The 26,430-nt window shown below is 43.2% G+C and overlaps 1 protein-coding gene across 1 annotated transcript in view; it reads left to right on the forward strand.

Moving 5' to 3' along the window:
• The window catches only part of LOC121863669 (zinc finger protein basonuclin-2-like), a 29,976-nt gene extending 22,234 nt beyond the window's left edge, over positions 1-7,742 (forward strand). The window contains exon 2 of the mRNA XM_042362420.1: positions 650-7,742. Coding sequence (XP_042218354.1) covers positions 650-4,150 — 3,501 coding nt within the window. The 3' untranslated portion in view covers positions 4,151-7,742. The remainder of the gene's footprint in view (positions 1-649) is intronic.
• Positions 7,743-26,430: the final 18,688 nt, after the last annotated feature.

The raw sequence follows: 26,430 nt of genomic DNA on the forward strand, positions 1-26,430 counted from the left end.
ATCCCTTCATTACGTTGAGAAAATGACGTTAAAGGGAATAATTTTGAGCTTTTAGGAATAAGGAAAAAAGGAGAAAAGAGAGAGAAAGAGATAAAGAGAATTACCATAAATCACGACCCACCTAAATCGTAATCATTTATATACAAAAAAAAAAGGAAAAAAAAGTTATACATATATATATATATATTACCGTAAATATAGTGCCGACCTGTAAATCGTTGTTCTCGGTCCTAATTTTGGGGTTTTGGGTCATCCTTCTTTTCTCTCCTCCTACCCCCCAAACCCACCCACCCCCAAACCACCCCCCGCTAATTATGGTTGCCTGTGTCATTTTATGTAATAATAATAATAATAATAATAATAATGTCAAGAGATTAGACAACACCTAATTTACCTTATATTTTAACATACTTTCTCGCATTATCATATTTATGTGCAGTATGTATGTATGTATGTATGAGCAGCGGGAGTATTTCAGTGTGTATGCTAATGCCTTATATGCTTGCGTAATTGGTTAATGTAGGTTTGATTAAATAAAAGAATGAGTAATTGATTTAGTGGTTGATAAATAAGATAATATGGGATGGGTGGATAGACGAATATGATGGCGAGGAGACGAGTGCATTAACGTTGTGTTTTGTGTTGACAGGACCGCCAGGGGAACGTTCTACACAGCTGGCACATGATGAGTACGGAGGAGGAGACACTGGTGCTCAGGCAGTTCCTCAGGTTCGGGGAGACGAGAGCCATCGCCCAGCAGCTGCTCCACCACGAAGGCAGCTCACCCAGACCAGACCACACCCCGTCTCTCAGGGAGTCTCACCGGGATCTACACAGAGATAGGGACGCTCACAGGGACTCACTGAGGGAGATGCACCGAGATACGCACCGAGACCTTCATAGAGACAGTCTAAGAGATATTCATAGGGAGAGTCATAGGGATCTACGAGACATGAGAGATAGGGATCCTCACAGGGACTTCAGGGATGAACTGAGGCGGGAGGAGAGCCGTCGGGAAGAGAATTCGAGGTCGCAACACCAGCAGCCCCACCATCACCAGCAACCCCATCACCACCACCACCACCACCAGCCGCCGCCGCAGTCAGAGATGTGCAAGAACATGGACTCCGACATGAAGAAATTTCTGGAGCGGACCACCATGTTGTTCAGTCCTTTCATGAGGGGCGATCCAAGCGCCCTGTTGCGACCGCCACCTCCAACATGTCCTCCGGGAATGCCTCCCGCACCTCCACCTCTGTCTGCAGCCTCCCTCGCCTCCAACATCCTGGCAGCAGCCAATCCCTCCCTCGCCACCTCAATACTCGCCAATCCCCAGCTGGCCTCCTCCGCTCTCTCTATGCTCCGTCTCCCCGTCCCGCCCGTCTCTCTCCCTAATATCTCTCCCAACGGTTCTCTTCCCAATAGTTTCGGCTCTCCCACGAGTCCCATGGGCGGCTCACCACTCAACAGACTTCAGAGTATGCAACCCTATGATATCCGGAAGGAGAGACAGAGCCCGAGTCCAGCGTCGAGGGGCGAGCAGTCCCTGGCTCACGGTTGTCGTGGGGGCGGGGTGACCAGCCCGGCCAGTAGTGGTGGCGGTGTCCAGGTCAGCGTCAGTAGCGGCAGTGTCACGCCGCTCGCTGCTACCGCCGCCCAGCCTCCACCACCCACACCTGTCTCCATCAACAGTGATCCACCAACAGACTACACCAGTGACGATGATGACATAGGCTTCTCTGCCTCCACCACTGCCCTCAATCTCTCCACCACATCGACCACTGTGTCTACCAGCGCCACACCCACCACCCTTCATATGCCCCCAAGACCACAGTCACCTGGGGGACCGAACACTCCAGGCAAGAGATCGTGGAACCCGATCAATATGGGCACCTCGCTGATCAACCCAGTGACGGGCAAAAAGCGGGTGCAGTGTAACGTCTGCCTCAAAACTTTCTGCGATAAAGGCGCTCTCAAGATCCACTTCTCAGCCGTGCACTTGCGAGAGATGCACAAGTGCACCGTTGAAGGTTGCAACATGATGTTCAGCTCACGGCGGTCGAGAAATCGTCACTCAGCTAATCCTAATCCTAAGCTTCACACACCGCACGTCCGCCGCAAGATCTCCCCTCATGATGGCCGCACCTGTGCCGCTCATCCTGTGGCATCAACGCACCTCTCAACACAAGGGTTCCAACCTCCAGCTGGGTTCCCACCTCTTGGAGCTTTCCCGGGCCAGTTCAGTAGCATCAACCCCCTCACAGGTCTGCCCTTCATCCCACCCTCAGCAGCAGCTACTGAAGATCTCCACAAGCAGGCACTGGAGCTGCAGCGACGTACCCTCGAGATGCAACATGCAATGGGCAAGACCTCACTCGACCTCAGTATGCGATGTCGCGAGGACGGAGTAATGTGGAGGGGTGACTACGGTAACTTTAACGCCGTGTCCGTCCACTGTGAAGACGTAATGGCAGGAGACAAAATGCATCACGACGGCGGGGACGGCAAGCAGAGAAGAGGCGACGACGACTACAATGCTAATAACAGTCTGGACGATGACATGGACGACGACAGCATGAGCGTCGACACCCAGAGCATGAAGGGAGAGGGAACGGCAGCCTCACCCTCAGCCAATAAGCGGAAACGCAAGAGCCAAAACCCAACGAAATTTGCCTTCAGATTAGAAGACGATGATCTGATATCAACGGATGATGATGATGACGATGATAACGACGATGATCTAGACGATATAGATGCAAAAGATTCAGAGGATGATAAAAACGAAGATAAAGAATTAGACGCCATGAGTGACGATGACGATGACACGAATGGCGCCATGAAGGAAAGTTCTTCCATGAACTCCGGTGATAAATCAAAAAACGATAAAGACTCGGACGGCAGCAACAGGAAGGTCTCCTCCAGCAGCTACGACGAGTCGGTCGACACATCCAACGCGTTAAGGCACCTGGAGGACCTCTCCAAAGGCCACTTCGCTCACCTCTCCGGCGCGATGCCCCCAAACGCATCGGCGTCACTCGGCCTTCAGATGGCGCCATCGGGAAATGGCGTCACATCTTCGAGTCCCAGGCCAAGTGACCGTGACAGCGATCGGGACTCGAACCCTGGATCCCCATCAGAGGATTCCGAAGGAGCTTTTCAATTTGGCGAGGGTGGGTTTCTGAGTAGCCTGGACATCCCCATAGATAAGGAGAACCCTCGCCGCTGTATAGCTTGTGGTAAGATGTTCCAAAACCACTTTGGAGTCAAGACTCATTACCAAAACGTTCACCTGAAGCTCATGCACAAGTGTACCGTGGAAGGCTGTAACGCCGCCTTCCCTTCCAAGCGTAGTCGTGACCGCCACGCCTCAAACCTCAACCTTCACCGCAAGTTACTCTCCACCTCCTCAGATGCGCCGGGCTTCCCCGCCATGGCCTTTCCCGGACTGCCCTTCAACCCTGCTCTCAACCCGGAGTTGCTGGCACGCCTCTACTCTGACCCTGGCACTCTTCCGCTCGGTCTCGATGCCCTAAAGGCCCACATCCCAACGTCACTCGCCGAGTCATTGTTCAACGGCGATCGTGGCAGTGGTGGCGGCGGCGGTAACGGCGGCAGTGGAGGCGGTGGCGGCTTGCCTCCAGCAGCTCATCCGCCTCCGCACTTCTTCCTCCCTAACCTCCTCCCTCATTTTACTGCTAATAATAATCTTCCGGGAACGGAACGAAGAGATCGCTCTAGTACCCCATCCCCTCAATCAACAACGCCCACCACCACGGGGCCGCCCACCACAGACGTACCCTCTCCGCCGCCCCCTGAGCCTGCCGCCCCTACAACCACCACCTCCAACAACACCACCACCAGCACCACCAGCGAGGACATGGAGACTGACTGGATATATAACCTCGAGGACGATCTCCCCTCACCGGACCGTGACGGCAACATGCCCTGCAAATTCTGTCACAAGACCTTTGAGGACGGCGTTGGCCTGAAGAACCACTACGACGATGTTCACGCCTCAGAGTTGTTCCGGTGCACGGTGGATGGTTGCAACAAGGTGTTCAGTGCCCGTCGTAAACGTAATGCCCACTCCCTCAATGACGCCGTTCACCAGCACCTCTTAGAGGGGGCGGCAGCGGCGAGGACGACGTGATGTCTTCGCCTCCCTCAATTGCGGCAGCGGTCCCGCGGGTCGGGTCTCCCCGACCTCTCCCCCTCTGTATAAATGTATAAATGTGCCAATGTTTCACGTCTTATTTATACGTAGTGGTGTTAGAGTGCCCAGTGTTGCCCGCGTGTACATAGCAGTGGCTCCAGCTGCCCAGGACCCAGGCGGCTCAGTGTAGAGTAGTGGCTCACCAGCTGCGCGTAATGGTGCGTCTCCCTACACCGCAACCAGGGACAGTGCGCTCTCTAGGGACATTGTGCGCCCCGAGGGATCACACACACACACACACAGACTTAAAATGTTTTTGAGGATAGTGTCGTAAATCCTCTGTAGTGACCGACCACCAGGTGTGTGAGACTCTCCCTGGCGGTGATGGAGGTGGTCGAGGAGCGCCAAGACAGTGACTTGTGTTTCTCACGTGGTTATCCAGAGGTGCTGTGAGCCATCTTAACGCTGAATGACTTAGAGCTGCATTAATGTTCTCAGGATTCTTTGTGAATCGTTTTGCATACCAGTAATTTGGTATCCAAGAGTCAGTGTTCAACTTCATTGTGTATTTGTATTATTATTATTTTTTTTGTTTATATTGCTGTAAATGTCGGTTTTATACTGTGACTCGCTCTGTCATCTGTGTAAATGGTGCTATATTTTAGTTGGCACATCCATGTCTCCATTTACGTACAATTTTGGTTAGTAAGTTAATTTTTTCTTCGTGTGATCGTAAAGTCGGCGTCTTCCACTGTCTTCATTTTACCGTGATGGCTGAGGCGGACCAGCAGCAGACGCGCCTCCCTTAAACTCTTACACAAGACCAAATATTCTATTAATTGTCCTTCTCAAACTCCTACAGCATATTGAAAGTGTCCGTAGAGGCGTATAATACCTTATTTAAACACTGAGACCATTCCTGTAATCTGAAAATTGCAAGAAGTTAAATTTTGAGAGATTTATTGAAACAAAAATACGTTTCCAAACACCTGTGTGCTCTCCCATTGACAATATTTAGTATTTAAACAAACTTTTTAAGCTTATTTGGGGAGGGAGAGGGGGGAGGGGGAAGGGACCCAAAACAACAGCTCTAAGACAACTTTCTTAACTAAATAGCCACAGTGTGATTTTAATCCTGGCAATGACTTCAATAAAGATAATCCAGGGAGGTTCTTAAAATCTCTTTCACATCCTTCAAGGAGTGTAGGATACTTAAGAGAACTATCACGATTAAATATCCTTTGCCTCATGTTATACCTTCAACAAGGAGTTAAACTTAGGAAGGAATTTTATTTATTTTTCCCTAAAACACCAAATTCTCAAAGACGTCTCTCATTCACTCCAAGACTCCTGTAGTGTTGTGTTGGAGGCGGTCTCGTTTGCTGAATTTTTTTTTTTTTTTAATTTTGTATCGGAGTTTCATTCGGAGGCGTCTCTTGCTGCTACACCTGCCCGAGCGTGTCTCTTGTTGCTACACCTGCCTGAGCGCGTCTCTTGTTGCTACACCTGCCCGAGCCAACACCCTAATTCCCTGCAAAGTTTTGGCTTAATTTACTGTACTGATGGTCACATTCACCCTCTTTTAACACAAACCAAGAGATTGAACTACGACAATCAACAGTGTGAAATTGCCAAAGATATGTTATTTTTTTCTCTTTTTATTGTTTTTTTTTTCTTATTTTATTTCTCTATCTCTCGAATGTGTTCTTTCACCAAAACGCTGAATGATATTCTCTTGTGGCCTCCAGTTCAAAATTGGAGGACACGACAAAAACATCCAAAATGAGGTGTACGTAAGGTAGATATCTGTGTACTCTCTCTCTCTCTCTCTCTCTTTGTCACATACATACTGTCTCTACCACTACCTCTCTCTCTTTTTCACACATACACAGTCTCTCTCTCTCTCTCTCTCTCTCTTATAGGGGCTGTGGATCTAGCCACATACCTGGTAGCCAATTTGAACCCGGACCGATACGGATTAGGTTTTTTGATATTAGTACTTTAGTCATACTCTGTAAGGTTTTCATGAAAGGTTAATACTACTTTCAGCCAGTAGTTTATAGACCATCTCGCGTTATCATCATCATCATCATCATCATCATCATCATCATCATCATCATCTCAATTTGTAATAAAAAACAAACTCATGGAGAGATAAAGGATAAGAAAGATAAGATAAGATTCATATTATCCTCATCGTGTTGTTGTTGTCGCCGACGCTTCCACCATTTTAGTTGAGTCTTATGAAATTGATGGTCTTATAAAAAAAGGATAAAGAAAATACGATATATAAATCTCTCACTTTATTTTTTTTTTTAGGAACTAACTTGAATTTCGACCATCCTGATCCCTTCATCTGGTCCGGAGACTATCTCTTTCTGTTTTTCTGTCTCTCTCTCTGTCTCTCTTTCTCTCTCCCTCTCTCCTATTCATCCTCCCTCTTTACCCAGTGACTATAAAGGAGGGGGAATAAAGTTGAGGGAGAGAAGGAGGGAGGGAAGAAGAAGAAGAAGATAATGCCATAATCCATAATTCACTCTTTTTTTGTTTCATCATCTCAGCTCAAGGGGGACAAACAATAAATACACAAATGGTTTAGGGCCAACTGTACTTATGAATAATGATAATACAATACATTACATTACATGATATATATAAAAAAAAAAAAAAAAAAAAAAAAACAGAATTTATGGTGTCAAAAGTTTGTACGTTATGTCAGTACATTTGGTCCACAGGCGGAGTTAGGCCCTTCATGAGCTGTAAAAAAAAAAAATATTAATAACCTGTGTAGTTATTAGAGTGGTTTGTATACTGGAGGAACGAGAGGATTGTGTTCTTATACGTGTCTCTTAACCCTTTATTCCCCCCTCCCCAAATCCCTTATATTTCCCTAATACCTAGTCCCCTTATGTTCTTCCCCTTACCCCAAGAACCCTCCTGTGCTTCCTCTCTGAAACTCATACCAATCTTCTAGTTCCTTTACTTCCTTTCCTCTCCCCACGAACCTTTGAGCTTTACCTTCTCCTCCTTCTCCAGTTTATCTTCCTACTTTTCCTTCCTTCACCCGATTCCTCCCCTTACCCCCCCTTACCCCCCCCCCACCCCACCTTTCCCCCAACCACCTATCTAAGGGTACCGATGTGTAATGGTCTATTATTGTAGGCTACTTCAGTGGGCCCCTAACAGTAGGCTCCTCTAGTAGGGGCTCCTCTTGTGGGGGGAGGGGGGGGGGGAGGGCTCCTCTTCTGAACTCCTCTTGTGGATTCCTCTTGTAACTGCTATCACTGTCTGCTCTTGTGGACAATTTCAATTAATTCACCATCCCACCACCATCACCCCCTCCCCCCCTTAACCTGCTGCATTATTCTAGCGGTTCCCCCTCTTGTCGTCTACTGTCGAGGTTCACACTCTATACAATAGCCTGCTCTAGTGGTCCTCCTGTTAAAAGGGATCTTGAACCGCTGGCACAGGATTTCTCCCGTACTGTAATTAACTCATAATGACAATTTAAATAAATAATAAAAAAAACTTGTTGTTACCGTCTCGTGGTGATCTAGCTGTAATTGTTAATAAACCTGGTTATATGTGAGTTGTCTTTCCTTTGTAAATAACCTTCAGTAAAATAAAGTGTCCCTGATGACTCCTAGCGTCTTATGTACTTTCCTTGTGTGTGTGTGTGTGTGTGTGTCTGTCTGTCTCTCTGTCTGGCTTTTTGGTTACAGTTACTTTCACTATAAAACATTTACTGAAGAATGATGCGTAACGTTCCAACCCACACTAGAATGATTTTGTGGACTTATGCACATTTCTTAAGTTCTACCTGGATATAGAATGATACTGAAGAATGATATGAAAAAACAACTAAGTTTCTACCTAGGAAATACAAAACGAAAAAGTTACAATATAAACGAAACATTACATAATTATTTTGTTCATAGTTGAAAGTAAATACATATCTCAATGATTATCAATGAGTAAAAAAGTACAGATGATGTTAATAATTAAGAAAAAATTTATATAAAGAAAAACACAATGAAAACGAAATAATAAATATGATTAATAAACTTATACATAAATTAATAACATAAATCAAGTACATACATAAAAAAGATGAATGTATAAAGGACAAAATAGCATGAATAAATGTATACATATGAATTATAAGCCCCGGAACTAAATGTGTTACTTACCAATACCTGGAGAAACGGAACACACGACAACAGGTAACAACACACAATTATATCAGTGAGAAAATTTACCAAACAATAAACAAGATGGAGAATAACAATGTATATGTCTGTTCGTTAGTTTCATTCAGTCTGAGTCAGTCAAGTCAGTTAGTCACTCTGGTGGTAAATCAGTCAGTTAATCGTTCTCAGTTAACTAGCCATTCTTAGTCAGTCATTCATTTATTCATTCAATCAGAGGAAGAAAGAGAGACGGATATATACGATAAATTATATATATTAAGGAAATAATAGAATCATAAACACGAGACACAAACAACAGTGCAATAAGAGAGACACAGTATAACTCTTAGTAATATGAATGAACTAGGTAATGAGTGTATGGTAGTTAGGTAGTTAGCCGAGTGAAGCCCATACCACTGTGACGTCACTGAGTCTTGAGTAGTTTTGATTGGCTGGTTTTTCATAAGGTATAGAGTGATTATAACTAGTTCAATTTAGCATGTCAGGTGAATAAGTTAATGAAGGAAGGAAGGAAGGAAGGAATAGGTTTGTAACTGGGGAAAACTTATAATTAGGGGTGAGAGGAAAAGAGCAGATATATGAATAGGTAAAAATTGAGGATAGACGGACCAAGGGGAGAGAATAGACTCGGATAGATGAATAAAATTGAAAGATTTGGTTTAGTGAGATTTCTGATATCTAAAACTGGAACAAGATAACCCCTGATAATATTTGCTTGGAGTGAAAACTTATGGTCGCCAGCCCTAAGACAACAAGAATGGCAAATTGGATTGATGGATGGATGGATGGGGCTACGTGGTCGCCAATCCTAAGACAAGAAGAAAGATAAACTTGATTGATAAATTGATTGCGTGAACCTACAACCACCCACACACACAGTCTATCCAATCCAAATTCTTTAACTCTCTAGCCTTAATATCACGGTCAGAAAACCACACAAGGAAACAGCAGTGATCGTAATACTTCCGGAACAAGGAGGAAAACCTGATAATTGAACTTAACTCAGAGGTCGGCTTCAGGTCAACAACACGAGTCAACATAGTGCTAACCCTCGAGATTTAAGCTCAAGTTGTACTAGAGATATCGAGTTCATGCTTCAGATAGATAGATAGATAGATAGATAGATAGATAGATAGATAGATAGATAGATAGACAGACAGACAGACAGACAGACAGACAGACAGACAGACAGATAGATAGATAGATAGATAGATAGTTAGAAGGAAGAAATCAAGTAAGGAAAGAACGAAAAAAGAAAGGAGGGAATGAAGGATGGAAAGAAAGAAAAAAGGAAGGAAGGAAGGAAGGAAGGAAGGAAGGCAGGAAGGAAGGAAGGAAGGAAGGAAAGGAAGGAAGGAAGGAAGGAAGGAAGGAAGGTAACTAGACAAGAATCAAGCCAAGGAGACAAGTGCCCGTGTGGTTAAAGGTTTGTACACTGTCTCTCAGCTGTTGACTATATTTATGGACGGGTCAGTACGTGAGATGAGAGCGACGGCAGGTGAGCGTGTGGCCAGGTACAGACACCTTGGCCCTCGTAGGTGTGTGTGTGTGTGTGTGTGTGTGTGTGTGTGTGTGTGTGTGTGTGTGTGATTAATTAGTGATTCAAGTCTTATAACCAGGTAAGGACAGGTAATACAGCCACCTTAGAGAAAACAATTAGAATAAATCACAGAAGGTTTAGATAATTTTTACTGAATTATAAAGAAAACTACGAATATTAAACAAAAACTAGACCAAAAACTTACCAATGAAAACGAACGATGAATTAGGAAAAGTTATTGGAAATAGAGATACTAAAATATGGTGAAAAAAATATAATTGAAATGAACGACGATAATTATTGATATAGATCGCTTTAATTTGACTGGTATTGGTAATTATGATTGTGAGGTTCATACACTTGTGGTTCCTTATCACCTGGGGTCACCTGGGGTCAGAGGGTCCAGGTAATTAGGTCATCAGGTGGGTGGTAAGATATTAAGAGTTCAGTCTCGTTATGTTCTGTGTGTGTGTGTATGTGTGTGTGCGTGTGTGCGTGTGAATGTGTGTGTGTGTGTGTGTGTGTGTGTGTGTGTGTGTGTGTGTGTGTGTGTGTGTGTGTGTGTGTGTGTGTGTGTGTGTGTGTGTGTGTGTGTGTGTGTGTTTTTAGGTTTGTGTGTGAGTGTTAAAGGTATGTGTGTGTGTCAGGTAGAAAGGCAACCCGAGTTCGATCCCCATGCAGGGTGAAACTATGGGAAGGTTTCTTTACAATATATAACACAACTTTAATAGTCGTTTATTCAGGTGGTCGAGGAAGAGGTACAGTCATCATCAAGTATGGTCAGGTCTTATGGAGTTTCTGTGCTAAGACAAGGTATGTGTTTGGAGGTGGCAACTTAGCTGGGAAGACTTTAGACGACGGCGCTGGGACAAGCTGGTGTGTTCAGCGATCATTTTCTCGGCGTTGAGAAAGATGGGAAGGGTAGAGAAAGATGGGAGGGGTAAAGAAAGATGGGAGGGGTAGAGAAAGATGGGAAGAGGAGAAAGATGGGAGGGGTGAAAGATGGGAGGGGGTAGAGAAAGATGGGAGGGGGTAGAGAAGATGGGAGGGGTAGAGAAACATGGGAAGGATAGAGAGACAGAAAACAAGAAATATTAATATATATCAAATCCTCGCTAATAAATGGCCAGATTTTATTTAGTTTTGTAGTAAATTTGGGCAATATTTTTCTACCGATTTTGATTATATTTACGTGTGAACCTTTACTATAAAAAACAATGTTTATTAACCCATCACCAAAAAAACAATATACATCAGCATTAACCATCAACCCCCCACCCCCAAAAAAAACTGAATTACACACGCCAATAAACAACAAAAATAAGGGTAATATTTCAGGACATGTCAGAACGTGTGACTAATAAATAGCACAAGACGATGAAGACGATGGATGGATGTAAGATGACAAAGCTGCCCTCAACAATGACCTCACACACAGTCAACAAACAAACAGACAGACAAATTGTTTGAAGGTATTTTTTTGGGAGGAAGGGAGGGTGAGTTTGTTGACATTACTCCGTCGTTAACTGTACGATAATTACTGGATTGCTCGTAAACTGGACCTTTACTACGTTTCAAATTTAACTTTTATTTTTTGTTGATAATATTTTCTATGACATAATGCTGTAGATTTGTTATATTATTTATTTGTTTATCGTTTGTATGTTTTTGTCGGGGGTGAAAAAATATATATATAAATATACACAAATAAGCTGGGATCGCTAAGCCTCAGTGAGATAATCGGAGATGACTATTCTTCAAGGGATATAAGCTGGGATGACTAATCTTCAAGGGATATAAGCTGGGATGACTAATCTTCAAGGGATATAAGCTAGGATGACTAATCTTTAAGGGATATAAGCTGGGATGACTAATCTTTAAGGGATATAAGCTGGGATGACTAATCTTCAAGGGATATGCTGGGATGACTAATCTTAAGGGATATAAGCTGGGATGACTAATCTTCAGGGATATAAGCTATATTTTTGTGGTTGGGATATAAGCTGGGATGACTAATCTTCAAGGGATATAAGCTAGGATGACTAATCTTTAAGGGATATAAGCTGGGATGACTAATCTTTAAGGTATATAAGCTGGGATGACTAATCTTCAAGGGATATAAGCTAGGATGACTAATCTTTAAGGGATATAAGCTGGGATGACTAATCTTCAAGGGATATAAGCTAGGATGACTAATCTTTAAGGGATATAAGCTGGGATGACTAATCTTCAAGGGATATAAGCTGGGATGACTAATCTTCAAGGGATATAAGCTGGGATGACTAATCTTTAAGGGATATAAGCTGGATGACTAATCTTCAAGGGATATAAGCTGGGATGACTAATCTTCAAGGGATATAAGCTGGGATGATTAATCTTCAAGGGATATAAGCTGGGATGACTAATCTTCAAGGGATATAAGCTAGGATGACTAATCTTCAAGGGATATAAGCTGGGATGACTAATCTTCAAGGGATATAAGCTGGGATGACTAATCTTCAAGGGATATAAGCTGGGATGACTAATCTTCAAGGGATATAAGCTAGGATGACTAATCTTCAAGGGATATAAGCTGGGATGACTAATCTTCAAGGGATATAAGCTAGGATGACTAATATTTAGGTGAAATTATATATTTAAATTTCAAACTGCGGTGACTGTTAGGCATTCGCGGCCGCCAGTCAGCATGTGAGGCTCATAAGTGGCGGAGACTGCACAGTACACAGAAGCGAGTCGTTATATTATCATCTGTTATTATCATACATATTGGCATTATAATTACTATGAGCTGAAACAATTATTCATGCCAATATTACCGTGAATATTATAGATATCAGTAGGACTTTATTATTATTATTATAGCTACATTGTTTCCTGTTTTAAGGTCGTTTCACTGGGTGCAAAGAAGCTACCAAAAAGACTGGGAAGAAAATTAAGTGCAATAAATCACCACAAGCTGGAATAGGTGATTGTCCATATACAACTGCCGCCCCAAAACACAGGTTAACCAGTAATTTTGTTATAAACTCAACACGATATTTCACAATGACAGGGGAAACAATCTCGTAAATAACAACAGAGCTTCCTTGGTTATCAGAACAAAATGCCTTAAAAATAACAGTGATTTGAGTCTACCATGGCGACCACACACTACGCAAACAATGGATACCTCGGCTGCAGTTTTACGTGACCGTGCATAGTAATGTTCTCTCCACCAGGTGTTCATATCTGTTTCACGTACCTTTCTGTGTTTTTTTTTTTTTTTTTGCTTTATTTTATTTTTTCTTCCATGTTGGGTATTTTTTTTTTGCAAGGTTGTTACATTTTTTGTTTTATTCCCATGGTGTTTTTTTTTTTCCTGTTTTTCTCTCTCCCTGGCTGTTTTTCTCGCTGTTTTTTCTCTCTCAGACTGTTTCTCTTCCTCTTTTTCTCTCGTCTTGTCTCTTTTCCCAGTGCTATCTCACTCTTGTTCCTGTCCAATCTTACCTGAACGTCTTTTGTGGTTCACCTGTACCTATGAAGTGAAGGAAATATTTAGTCTTGTCTAATAGTAATTTCCTTAGAATGAGTACAAGTATTTTGACGTTTTTATGACCATTAGGTTATTAAGGGGAGATTTGTGGCTTGTGTGGGAATATTTTTTTTGTTTTTTTGTTAAGTATTGGATTTTAGTGGATGAAGTCATTATGTTTTTGTTTATTTGTTAAGTATGGAAGATGTGTGTTTTTGTTTTTTTGTTTCTTATGTGTTACGTAGAGGAGTGTTGGTGTGTGTGTATCTTGAAGGGCTTATGACACACACACACACACACACACACACACACTTGCTGTCAATTCCATGTCGTCACCCATCTTCTTACAACACTGTTACCACCTCTTAGTTCAATGGTCATGAAGTATCTTACATTGGCCCAGAGATGCTGTTCCTTAGACAATGTAAACACCACATATTCTCACATGGCCATATTTAGGTGGCACTCTGAGAATATATATAGATGACACTCTGACATCACAATCCAGCTGGCTTCTTGACATCCCTGCAAAGAAATTAAAATGAGTGAGGAAATACAATATGATACAAATAGGATATATTTGAGTACTATAAAAGAACATATTAATATACCTGGTAAATATAACAGAACGGGATAATATAAAATAGCTGTTTTTATTTCCTTAATATTAATGAACTTCCTGTAATGTTTCAAGAATAAAGTATAGGTTAAATAATGAATAAGGAGGGAAATAATATATGTTAACGTGTTTGGTTGGTTAGCACTGCCTTGCCCAGGTCGTCACGATGGTCGGTGCTCCTATGCTCGTAAATTTAAAGACCGAAGGACACTCTGGTCACCTGTGTAATTATTCTCCAGGGTATTTTTGTACGAATTTTTGTTCTTCATTATTTCCTTTTGAGATTGTATAACATTTGGGTGACACACCGTATACTGACACTACTTAACATGATACAGCGTAACTGATGTATTACTGGAGAACTTGAATTATTTGTCACTGTATGTGTTTATTATGGTTAGTTTACTGTGTGTTGTGATAGTGGTGTACACCCCTAGTACCTTCACCAGGTCAACAACAGGTGGTGTACACCCCTAGTACCTTCACCAGGTCAACAACAGGTGGCGTACACCCCTAGTACCTTCACCAGGTCAACAACAGGTGGCGTACACCCCTAGTACCTTCACCAGGTCAACAACAGGTGGTGTACACCCCTAGTACCTTCACCAGGTCAACAACAGGTGGTGTACACCTAGTACCTTCACCAGGTCAACAACAGGTGGTGTACACCCTAGTACCTCACCACCAGGTCAACAACAGGTGGCGTACACCCCTAGTACCTTCACCAGGTCAACAACAGGTGGCGCACACCCCTAGTACCTTCACCAGGTCAACAACAGGTGGTGTACACCCTAGTACCTTCACCAGGTCAACAACAGGTGGTGTACACCCCTTGTACCTTCACCAGGTCAACAACAGGTGGTGTACACCCCTAGTACCTTCACCAGGTCAACAACAGGTGGCCTACACCCCTAGTACCTTCACCAGGTCAACAACAGGTGGCCTACACCCCTAGTACCTTCACCAGGTTAACAACAGGTGGCCTACACCCCTAGTACCTTCACCAGGTCAACAACAGGTGGTGTACACCCCTAGTACCTTCACCAGGTCAACAACAGGTGGTGTACACCCCTAGTACCTTCACCAGGTCAACAACAGGTGGTGTACACCAACCTTCACCTGGTAGGGCAGTGTTGGTCAGGGTCAACATGGGTGGATCTACTTGGTTTTTTAGTCGACAGATGAACACATCATGTTCCTGAGAGGACGAGACCTTGTTAACTAATTTGGTTCGTTCTTCATGTTAGAGATCCTCCTGCAGAATGTTTCTACTGTGTTCAGTTTGGATCATCTCTGGTGGCGCTGGTGATGGTCAGATCATTGACTTAGTGAGGATGTCAGCGTTACTAGGAAGACTTTTGACCACATGATAACTGACCAGCCGGAAGTCATCCCCAGTCCTCGGATTTAGAGTAAGTTGATATAATCATTATTGTCAGAAACCAACTCATAAACCCGGATTCATATTCATATGCGTAAACGTGTATTTCTGTACGAGCATGTACGTATGTGTGTATGTGGGGGGGGGGGTCATACATACAAACACAAAACCACAGATAATTACATAATCCTAAACATACTCCCAGCCCAGAGAAATATCCCTACATAAAATGCGACTTACAACGACGAAAGCCTCCACCAGGGCAGTAAATCCAGCTGGCAAAAACAAACGCCTCCACCAGGGCAAGTCTTACCTCCTCGTTTGTATTCCATAAGCATGTTGTTGTTGCTCTGGGATCCTGATCACCCGACCAGTCTGGACTTGTCAATGGCACGTCGGTCACGAAGTGTAAGTCCTCAAGCGTATCACGGCCAAACTCTGCGTTTTTTACACCTATCCTGTTACCACCACTCAAACCCTAGCCCCTCAAACCCTCTCAAAAACAACACAAACACTTGTATACATCACTGTTCTTGTGTATTATTTTTGTTGATTTACTAACTCTTCTAAGATGAGTTTGTATAACATGAAGCGTAGTTGAAGCTGGGACAAGGAACCTGACTGTATTGCATGAGATCGTATCGGTAGAAATCGTGTGCTAGCGATCTTTAATGGTCAGCCTCTTAAAAGTCTAACAATAACCCTCCCGAATGGTACTGTACCTACTTGGTCGATATTATTTCTCTCTTCTCTTTTTTTTTCTCTCTTTTGAGACGATTGTTCTCTTTTGTTCACGTGAGGAGTGGAGATGTTGTCTCTCACACCAGCCAGCAGCCTTCCTTCCTTCATTCCTTTCCTGTTTCTAACACTGTCTTTCCTTGCATTCCTTACTTCTTCCCTTCGTTCCTTCATTTATTCATCATTAGTATCCATCCATATTCTTTTTCTACTTTATTGTTTCAAATGACCGGCGCACACACACACACACACACACTCAAAAACACGCACACACACACACACACACACACACACATTTACTCCCTTTAAACATGAATCATCACATCACTACACTCTCATATTTCTCCCAAACTTTAAATAAAAACTAAACAAAGATAACGTGTCTCTGTTCTTCAATTTCCTCATGAAAAAAAAAACCCCTAAGATGTCAGAGTTATTTATAGCCATCGTCAAGGTAATAATATTGGGAGTGGATTAACCTGTAAATTACCTGAATAAAAATAACTGGCCTCCATTATCGTATTAGGCAAAGGACGTCTAATATTTTCTACTTGGTTAATTCGTTTATAAAATTCAATTGTGATATTTGAGACGATTTTTAAGTTATGTTCTGAAAATGAAACTTGGTTGGACGGTTGGGAGGGAGACAGGGAGACAGACAGACAAGAGGACAGAAAAACAAGAGGGACAGAGAGACAGAAGGATAGACAGATAGAGAGGTGGGACAAACAGACAGACAAACAGGGGAGCAGACAAAGAGAGAGAGAGGGAGAGATAGGAGAAAAAGATACACACACACACACACACACACACACACCACAATATCAAATCTTTCTTCGATTCATAGGCAAACCTAAAAGAGCTACACCGGGACAGATTTGAGACGGACAAAACCCACCAATAATTATATATCACAACTCATGTATATTTAATTATGTTTTTGTTCTTATGTGAAAAATCCAAAATGACTTTATCAATGAAAGAAATAAAACCACATGAAAGTTATTTAATTAAGTGGTTTTATTTCTCCGTTTCTAAAGTCATTATACGTTGAATTGGATCTCATATCCGGCACTTTACTCGACCATCTTCATTTCCTCAATTGTATAGGTAAGTATCCATTCACAGCTGAGTGGGCCTTGGAGTTTCCCTGGATCGAACGAGCTACCCTTAGGACGGGAAGTGAGAGGTTGTAGCCACTCGGCCACCACACGCCCTGAAAGTAATAAAGAAAGTCAAAGTAATTGTAAGTTTGGTTTCTAGGCACATAAAAATTAATAAATTAAATTATAAGTTATAAAAATCAACTAACAGGGTTTCCCCATGACAACAAATATAATCGGATCCCCCCCCAAATTATCCGAATAAAAAAAAATTTTTTATCCGAATAAAAAGCAAACAAATAAATACTACTAAAACTCATAATAACGTCAGATTTATTCTATTTTTCATCCTTTTAAACTTTTATGGCAACTATGAATTTTTCTCGTTATTTTATCTATAACAAAATATAACAGTTTCTGAAAAGGTCATATACCACCTGTGAAAATACCTAAGTCAAGAAGAGGCAATAACTCTGGGTTACAAACACAGAAAACATTAATTATTTACCTAAATGTAGATATATACAACATGAAGCTACACATAGAATTTCAACTTGATTCAGAAACATTTGGTCAAGTTATCAGACAAAAACGATATTTCTTAAAGACGAACGAGAGTAGAAAAGTCACATACATCTTCCCCGTTTTCTAAAGATGAGGGGAAACGATAACAAAACAAAATAATCTATAGAAATACATAATAAAAGCAATTGAAAACTCACCCCATACAAAAAAAAAACACCAACAAAAAAGCACAGTTACATTTTCCCCACTGTCCAGCCAGCCATCTATCTCTATCTGTCCACCTGTCTGTCTCCCACTTGCTCACTTTTCCAGTTTCTACACAAATAAGGTATCAGCAGTGGAGTGTGTGTGTGTGTGTGTGTGTGACCAGCGTTGAGCCGCCCACCACCGCTCCCTCTCGCTCAAGGACATTTACCAAGGCTGGGGGGTGTGGGGAGGGTGTTGGGGAGGTGGATGGGGGGTGTACAGGAAGGGGTTGCTGCCAAGCGGTCGAGTCCCGTTACTAAATGTGTCCGGGCAACTGCTTAGTGAGATGAGGAGAGATGTAGACCTGATAGTAAACTGGGTATAAAGATGATGAGGATAAGAGGAAGAAATGGAAGGATGAGGGTGGGGGAGGAGAGAGGGTGGGGTGTGGGAGGGTAGAGAGAGGGGTGTGGGGAGGAAGAGGAGGGGTGTGAGGAAGGAAAGGATGGGAGAAGGGAAAAAGGAAGGGGTGTGGGGAGAGGTGGGTGGGGTAGAAGAGAGGGTATAGGGTGGGGAAAAGGTGGGAGAAGAGAGAAGAAGGGGTGGGGAGGTAGAGGGAAGGGTGTGGACGAGGGGTGTGGGGAGGGTGTGGTGTGGTGGAGGGAAGAGGGTGGGGTGTGGGTAAGTGAGGGGTGGGAGGGTAGGGGAGGGGTGTGGGGAGGTGTGGAGATGGATGAAAGTGGGGGTGTAGGGAGAGAAGTGGGGTGTTAGGGGTGATAGAGGGGTGCGGTAGGGACAGGGGGTGTGGGGAGGGAAGAGGGGTGAGGGAAGGTAAGAGGGAGTGGAGTGGGGAGAGATAGAAGGAAGGGTGTGGGGAAAGAAGGAAGGGGTGTGGGAAGGGAAGAGAGAAGGGATATGAGGGGAGATTTAGAGAGAGGGGAAGTAGAGGATATTTAGAAGGAAGAGATAGAAGGAGATAAAAGAAGTAGAGAACGAAAGAGACATAAAGGCGATATAGAATAACAAAGGGTAAAAACGTGGACAATAATGGTAAAATAGGAAAAAGAAATAGGTAAATAAACCAACAAACCAGTACACACACACACACACACACACACACACACACACACACACACACACACACACACACACACACACACACACACACACACACACACACACACACACACACACACACACACACACACCACCACCACCACCACCACCATAAATAACCACCGTCTCCCTCATCAACCAATAAAAACACTTAGTGAAAACACGAAGCCAACACACTATAAGGACCTCCACCATTACACACCAAACACCCATCTCCAGGTACCACGGGGCCTTTAATCTTACACCTGTGGACCATAATCTTAATATTTCTGATTAATTACCATATTTAACCTTGAAGATACCTGTACTCATGTTTGTTTTTATTTGTTGTTATTTGTGTATTTATTCTTAATACCTGAGACATTATTACAGGTGTTTAAGGTGAAGGGAAGTTTAGTGGTTTATTGTTGGTTGTAATGCAGGTATTTTCTCTCCATTTGTAATATCAGGAGAATATTTTTGCCTTTGTGTTGCGGAAGGAAAGGGGAAAAGAAGGAATTTAAAAATCAATGGTATTTTGAGGTTTAAGGATTTAGTTGTTAATTGCAAAGGTTGGAAACAGGTGAACATAATAGGAATGGCGTTTAGTATAATTTGGTATTTTTCAACACGTGTTTGTGATAAAGTTTCTCAACTACGAGACGCGAATTCAAGCCTCATACTGCAACCAGGAAATAAAGACTGTGTTTAATCATCAGGTGAAGAAAGATTGTGTCTTATTTCAGGTGATCCTATATAGCAACAATTACCCCCATATACTAACTACTGCAAAAGACACTTAAGTGATAATAAGGAATTAAAAAACAAAGTCCATTCAGAAGCGTTAATTACAAAAAAAAAAACACCTATTCCTACCTGTTCCTACCTGGCGGTGTTATTTCATTCTTTCTTAACAAACAAAAACCATAAAACAAAAGATACAAGACGATTTAATCTTATATTTTTATCAATTTTAATTTTTTTTCTTTATTATCATCGACAGGATATTGTTAGGTGTACAGTACAGGTGTGTTCTGTGTGTTCCTCTGACTGGTGTTAGAGTCAGAGTGAAGTTTTTTGGTCAATGTTGCTATGGTTGTGGTGGTTGTGGTTGTTATGGTGTTATGGGAAACTAAACATATTTATCTTTATCTTTAATTATACTGATGTCTTAAGGTACAGGTGGTACAGGTAGTTAATTAAAGGTGTGAAATTTTTTTTTTTTTTCGTTTAAGATACTGGTTTGAGTTTTTCTGCCTTCATCTTTGTCTTCAAATATCCAATGCTTAGGAGAGGGCGTAGCTGCTGACCTGTGAGTGTGTGTGTATGTGTGTGTGTGTGTACCTTGGGTCAGGCTCCAGGTACCAAAACCGGATCTGTAAAAGGTGGAGTCTACAGATAGTTATGGAATTATGACATCACTCAAAGTTAAACCACAAAGAAACGTTCAACGTCTACAAGAAACGTAGATTTAAAACGCACTTAAAACACCTTCCTTTTTAAACGTTCTGATTGACTGTAACGTTTAGGAAGCAGCCCCCCCTCCCCTCCCTCCCCAGTCCCTCAAAAAATGAACGAAAAAAGAAGTCCAGACCTCAACTAACCAAACCAAATTCTGCTTTAACTTTTTTCGGGGTTCTCATTGGCTGATTTCCTCACTTGTATCCTCAGTTACCAATAAGGTAAGGTAAGCTGCTTCACTCTTCCCTCCTAGCCAATGACTCGAGAGCAAACTTGATTTATCACACACCCCATAAAGGCACTTTCACATCCTTCTAACTGTAAGCTTACAACACAACACAACACAACATACCATGTCTCGGGTTGTGAGGTGACGGGGTTATAAAAATCTTTCATTGTTGTGATATTAAGAGAGAGAGAGAGATGGTACACACTCTCTCTCTCTCTCTCTCTCTCTCTCTCTCTCTCTCTCCTTGTTATGAGATGACGACACAACAAAATCTTACTGTGTTGAGCAAGTAGTTCTGGAGACAGTGTAGTGTAGTTCAAAGTCCCCGTTGGTGTCTCGAGGCCACGTGACACCAACACAGACGATAAAAACAATGACATATTATCCTACTGATTCGACAAGTTAAACTGTTTGTATTACTTATGACAGCATGACTTGTTTTATGATAACAATTGACAAATAATAGTAATGTTTATATTGTGTTGTTTACTAACATTACTGCAGGGGATGTGTTTTACACCTTTTACCAACATTAAAGAAAGTTCAGGGTGCGGTGTGTTATAACGTAAAGCTCACACTATTATGTTAAATTTGTCGTGAGTATTGGATGCCTTGTCGTGTCGTATGCTCATAACAATAAGAGTTTGTTATAAGAGATACGTTACAGCACTAATGAGCTCACAATGTTCAGTGTTCATGGACTTTGCTGTGCCCTAAGCTCACACCAGTATAGTTTGCCTTGACGATAAACTTACAGTAATACTTTAATATGGTGAGGTGAACACAACCTAATCTTGTTATGATATTAGCTCACAACACTTAAGGAGTTGTAATGACGTAAACTTACAACACAACTACAGTTTGTTATAAGTTCAAAATATTACAAGAGCTTATTGTTAAGTCAGCTCACAACACCCTGGGAACTTGTTATAAGGTGAGCTCGCAACACTCTCGGAGGTTGTTACCATAAGCTCACAACACCCCAGAAGGTGTGTTGGGGGAGAGGTTACAACACCCTGAGTGCTGCTGGGCCCACGACACTGCCTCATGACAAGCTCCGTTAGGACTGTGAGTTACGACTGTTAATTTGTTCACAACACGACCAGAGTTTGTTATGAGGTAAGCCCACGACACTGACGGTGGCGAGGAGGAGGAGGGGGGGGGACGAGGAGGAAGGGGACGAGGAGAGGGGGACGACGAGGAGGAGGAGGCCACACGACTCGTCCTTCTGTCTTCTCATCCGTGAAGGCTGCCGACAGTGTTGCCAGATCGGTAATTGTATCTGATCACTGGTACCAACATCACCATTAAACCCACGACAACAACACGAGCAAAAAACACAAACTCTTACAAAAAAAATACCCCATCAACGACACACACAAAAAAACCCTCAAATGGGAGAACCGCCGTGTCACTAAACGACAATTTTAAGTGGATTTGTGGGTCAGTTATAGAATAATCACCATCATCACCACGTTGTCGTCCGGAGTATTACAAAGAGGAAATCCCATCTTGTTGGTTTTACCGTGACAATGACACAAAATAATTCACTGTTAAAGATGTCATTACCTGCCCTGGGAGTGTCAGGGACATATAATACAGGATATTACTATTGCTATCTCAGGGGCGTTTACCAGTGAGCAGTACATCTGTCGTAGGCCCCTAAGGGACATAAAGTGATGAGGTAAATATATCGCCACGGTGGACTAGCCCTTAAGGGGGGACCATATGAGCAAGTCTTTACACGTATTAATTTCTAGCCCTTAACATATGACCAGCCCTAAATTTATTACCAGCTTGATCCTTATCGCCTCTTGGTCCAGTCCCTAAAATGTCACCAACCAGCCCCTTAACGTACCCTTATTGCGTCACCCCTTAGGCCAGGAGACGCATTTAACAGTCCAGCCATTAGTGAGTCACCACCCCAGCCCTTAATGTGTCACCATCCCTTATCTTGTCACCAATCTAGCCCTTAACACACACATAATCAATCCAGCCTTTAATCAAGTCACCAGTCCGTCACCACTTAAGAGTCACCAGTCACCAGTCCTACACCACTTACGAGTCACCAGTCACCAGTCCTACACCACTTAAGAATCACCAGCCACCAGTCCTACACCACTTAAGAGTCACCAGTCACCAGTCCTACACCACTTAAGAATCACCAGTCAACAGTCACCAATCCTACACCACTTAAGAGTCACCAGTCACCAGTCCTACACCACTTAAGAATCACCAGTCACCAGTACAACACCACTTAAGAGTCACTAGTCCTACACCACTTAAGAGTACCAGTCAGTCCAACACCACTTAAGAGTCACCAGTCACCAGTCCTACACCACTTAAGAATCACCAGTCACCAGTCCTACACCATAGAATCACCAGTCACCAGTCCTACACCACAGTCACCAGTCACCAGTCCTCAGAGTCACCAGTCACCAGTCCTACACCACTTAAGAATCACCAGTCACCAGTCCTACACCACTTAAGAGTCACCAGTCACCAGTCCTACACCACTTAGTACGGATCAACAAACAATTTTCCTCCCCCAGGACGTAAAGTAGATTAAAGCGATAACGTTGGCGTAATGTTGAGAGGAGCACACACACACACACACACACACACACACACACACACACACACACCAGCCTCCAGAAGGTAATGATCTGTGACGGCGCTTCTGGAGACATTGAGATCCTCGCCCCTCCAGACTTCCTTTTGTTTTCCCTCCCTCCTTCCCTCCCTCCTTCCCTCCCTCCCTCCTTCTGGATCTACCCTTCTTCCCTCCTTCCCTCTTGGAGTTACTCTCCCTCCCTCCTGAAACTACCCCCTTCTCTCTCCCTCTCTCTATCCCCCTAACACTCCATCTAACCCCTTGCCCTTCCCTACTTCCTCCCTCTCCCTCCCTTATCCTCTCTACTTCCTCCTACCCTCCCCTCCCCATCACTCCATCTATCCCCTTACCCTTATTCCTTACCCTTCCTCTCCCCCCCCCTTTTCCTCCTCCTCCCCCTACCCTCCCATCGCTCGGGCGTTAATGAGCGAACGCGGTAGTTGGCGGTAGTTACACATCCGCTGGCCACGCCCCTCATTTTTTCATTTCCCTTTGGCTTGTGTCATTTTACTTGGTCTACATCCTTCCCTCCCTCACCCCGGCCGACATGTCGAGGAAAACACGAAGAGTTGTGAGTAGCGAATGGACGTACACATGGACGCCCGAAAGAGAAAATCCTCGTGAAAGAAAATTGATTTTGGTGGGACAAGTTCTCGTTGTTCTGTGGTGATGAATGCTTAATTCCGTGTGGACTATTGCTGTGAGGGTTCCTACGGCGACCTCTCTCTCTCATACATCTCCTGCAGGGGTCTTTCTGTGGGCTGGCAGGCGTGTGTAAGAGGGTGAGGGAGGGGTGAGGGAGGGTGGGAGAGGGTAAGGGAGGGTGGAGGAGGGTGAAGGAGGAGGATAAGGAAGAATACGGGAGAGTGTAGGAGGATGAGGTAGAGTTTAGGGAGAGTGGAAGAGGGAGAATAAGGGAGGGCAGGGAGGTCCTCGTTACCAGCTCACCATTCTGGGCAATAGTAGCCCCTCGCCTTCATTGTTTTGATCGCTGGAAGGTTTTTGATGACAGTGTCTGGGTCATTTCTTTTGATAACTTGTTTAGGTCATCATTTCAAAGTGTGTGTGTGTGTGTTTGTGTGTGTGTGTGTGTTTGTGTGTGTGTGTGTGTGTGTGTGTGTTTGTTTCTCTTTTTTTGTTTTTCGTCGTTTGTCTTTTGTCTGTTTTTTCACACACACACACACACACACACACACACACACACACACACACACACACATTCTATGACAATGGATTCAAAATAAAATAAACAGATATAAAAATCAACCAAACTGACACACACAAAGTCACCTGCCTCTTTGTGACCTCACCTGACCTTGATGTCTTCTATCCAACAAGTGAAAGTGAAAAGAGTGTGTCTGGCTGACTCCATCATGGTAAACACACCTCAGCTATCACGACACAATGACGTCACATAATATCAACCAATCAGGGGTGAGTGTTGACGGGTAATTAGCGATGACAAATCAGAAACGAGCACCTGACTCATCATTATCCAATAGGAATGATAGATGGCGTAATAATATACCAGAATTATATTACCTGAAGATTAGACACCTAAGATTATAGTCTTTTTTTAAGTGAAGATTAAACACCCAAATGCTTCCTACGGGGATTAGGTTAGTTTAAGTTAGTTGAGGTTAGACTAGGTGATTGGATTAAATTAAATTGGTTTCGCTTGGGTTAGGTTGGGTTAGGTTAAGTTAGGATAGGTTAGTGTTAAGATATTCACTGATCAGGTAAAATAAACTGGGGTGTGTAATCTTCACGTGATCCCCAGACTGTTGAGTAAACCATTAAGGGAAACAATGTGGTTCCGTTTACACAAACAACACCTCTTTTACCTTTAAATTTAATTATGTAAATATAAATAAATGAATTTCAATATTTCCCCTAATTGACGTCATTCTACCTTGCAACACTAATTAACCTTTGACTTCTCCCCCACCAAATCTACCTGCAAATGACCTCCCCTCACCCTCCCCCCCCCTGACGCTCACCCAAACTACCCAATTACCTTGTTGTGGTTTCTTGTGTTTGACTCAATTAACCTGGAGATTAAGTTCTTGTCCTCTCTAATTGCTAACGCGACAACTGTCATCGTCTTAATTAGGTCCAGCCATGATAAATAAATTGAACCACGTCTCTATTAGCGTAGTTGACTTGGTTTGATGAGCTAATGAGGTTGATGTAGTTGTCAACACGAGACGATTCATTATACTATTAGTTTATCATTATACTCTCACGCCCTAATGCTGTACGTCCACTTTGTCAACTGAGGTCCTGTCTATCTTTCTGTCTCTCTGTCTCTCTGTCTTTTTGTATCTGTGTCAGTCTACCTATCCATCCATGCTCTTATCTATTCGGCCATCCACCTTTTAAATCTATCTATCTATCTATCTATCTATTATAACGTGGGTCTGATTGTCTATCCATTTTTTCTGTCTACATGTACTGAGACACTCCTGCCCGCACAGCAGCTGGGTGACCCGTGCAAAGTGTGTTCCTTTCTGTACCCGGGTGAGCAACCACACCTCTCTCTCTCTCTCTCTCACACACACACACACATCTCTCACTCACTCACTCACTCACTCACCTACACTCTCACACTCTCCCTCTCACCGTCGTTTTCACTTACTTACCTAATTTCTCGGTTCTATCCCTCCTCCACCTATTCTACATCCTACTCCTCCTTCACCACCACCTATCCCTCCTCCACCAACACCTATATCCTTCTCCACCATCACCACCACCCACCCACCCACCTACCTACCTACCTACCTACCCCCTCTCTCTCACCTGAGCCAGCAAGAGACAGGAAGAGAGAGAGGAACTGGTGGTAAGCGTTGCCAAGCACTCTCCTCCGGGCATGACAGCTGTTGTTTCCTGTCCAATGTAAAATGAAAAAAAAAAGAACCAGCTTGACTTTGGGACAATTGCCACTTGCAGTTGTCGTTCCAGTAATTACAATGTTGCACAACTATCAACGGAATGTTTCAAGATATTTATTCAATTAGAGGGGTAGTACGGGATATGTGGGTGGTGTGGGTGGTGTGGGTGGGTG

The sequence above is a fragment of the Homarus americanus genome, unplaced genomic scaffold (genome assembly GCF_018991925.1).
Source record: "Homarus americanus isolate GMGI-L3 unplaced genomic scaffold, GMGI_Hamer_2.0 scaffold43308, whole genome shotgun sequence".
Lineage (NCBI taxonomy): Eukaryota > Metazoa > Arthropoda > Malacostraca > Decapoda > Nephropidae > Homarus > Homarus americanus.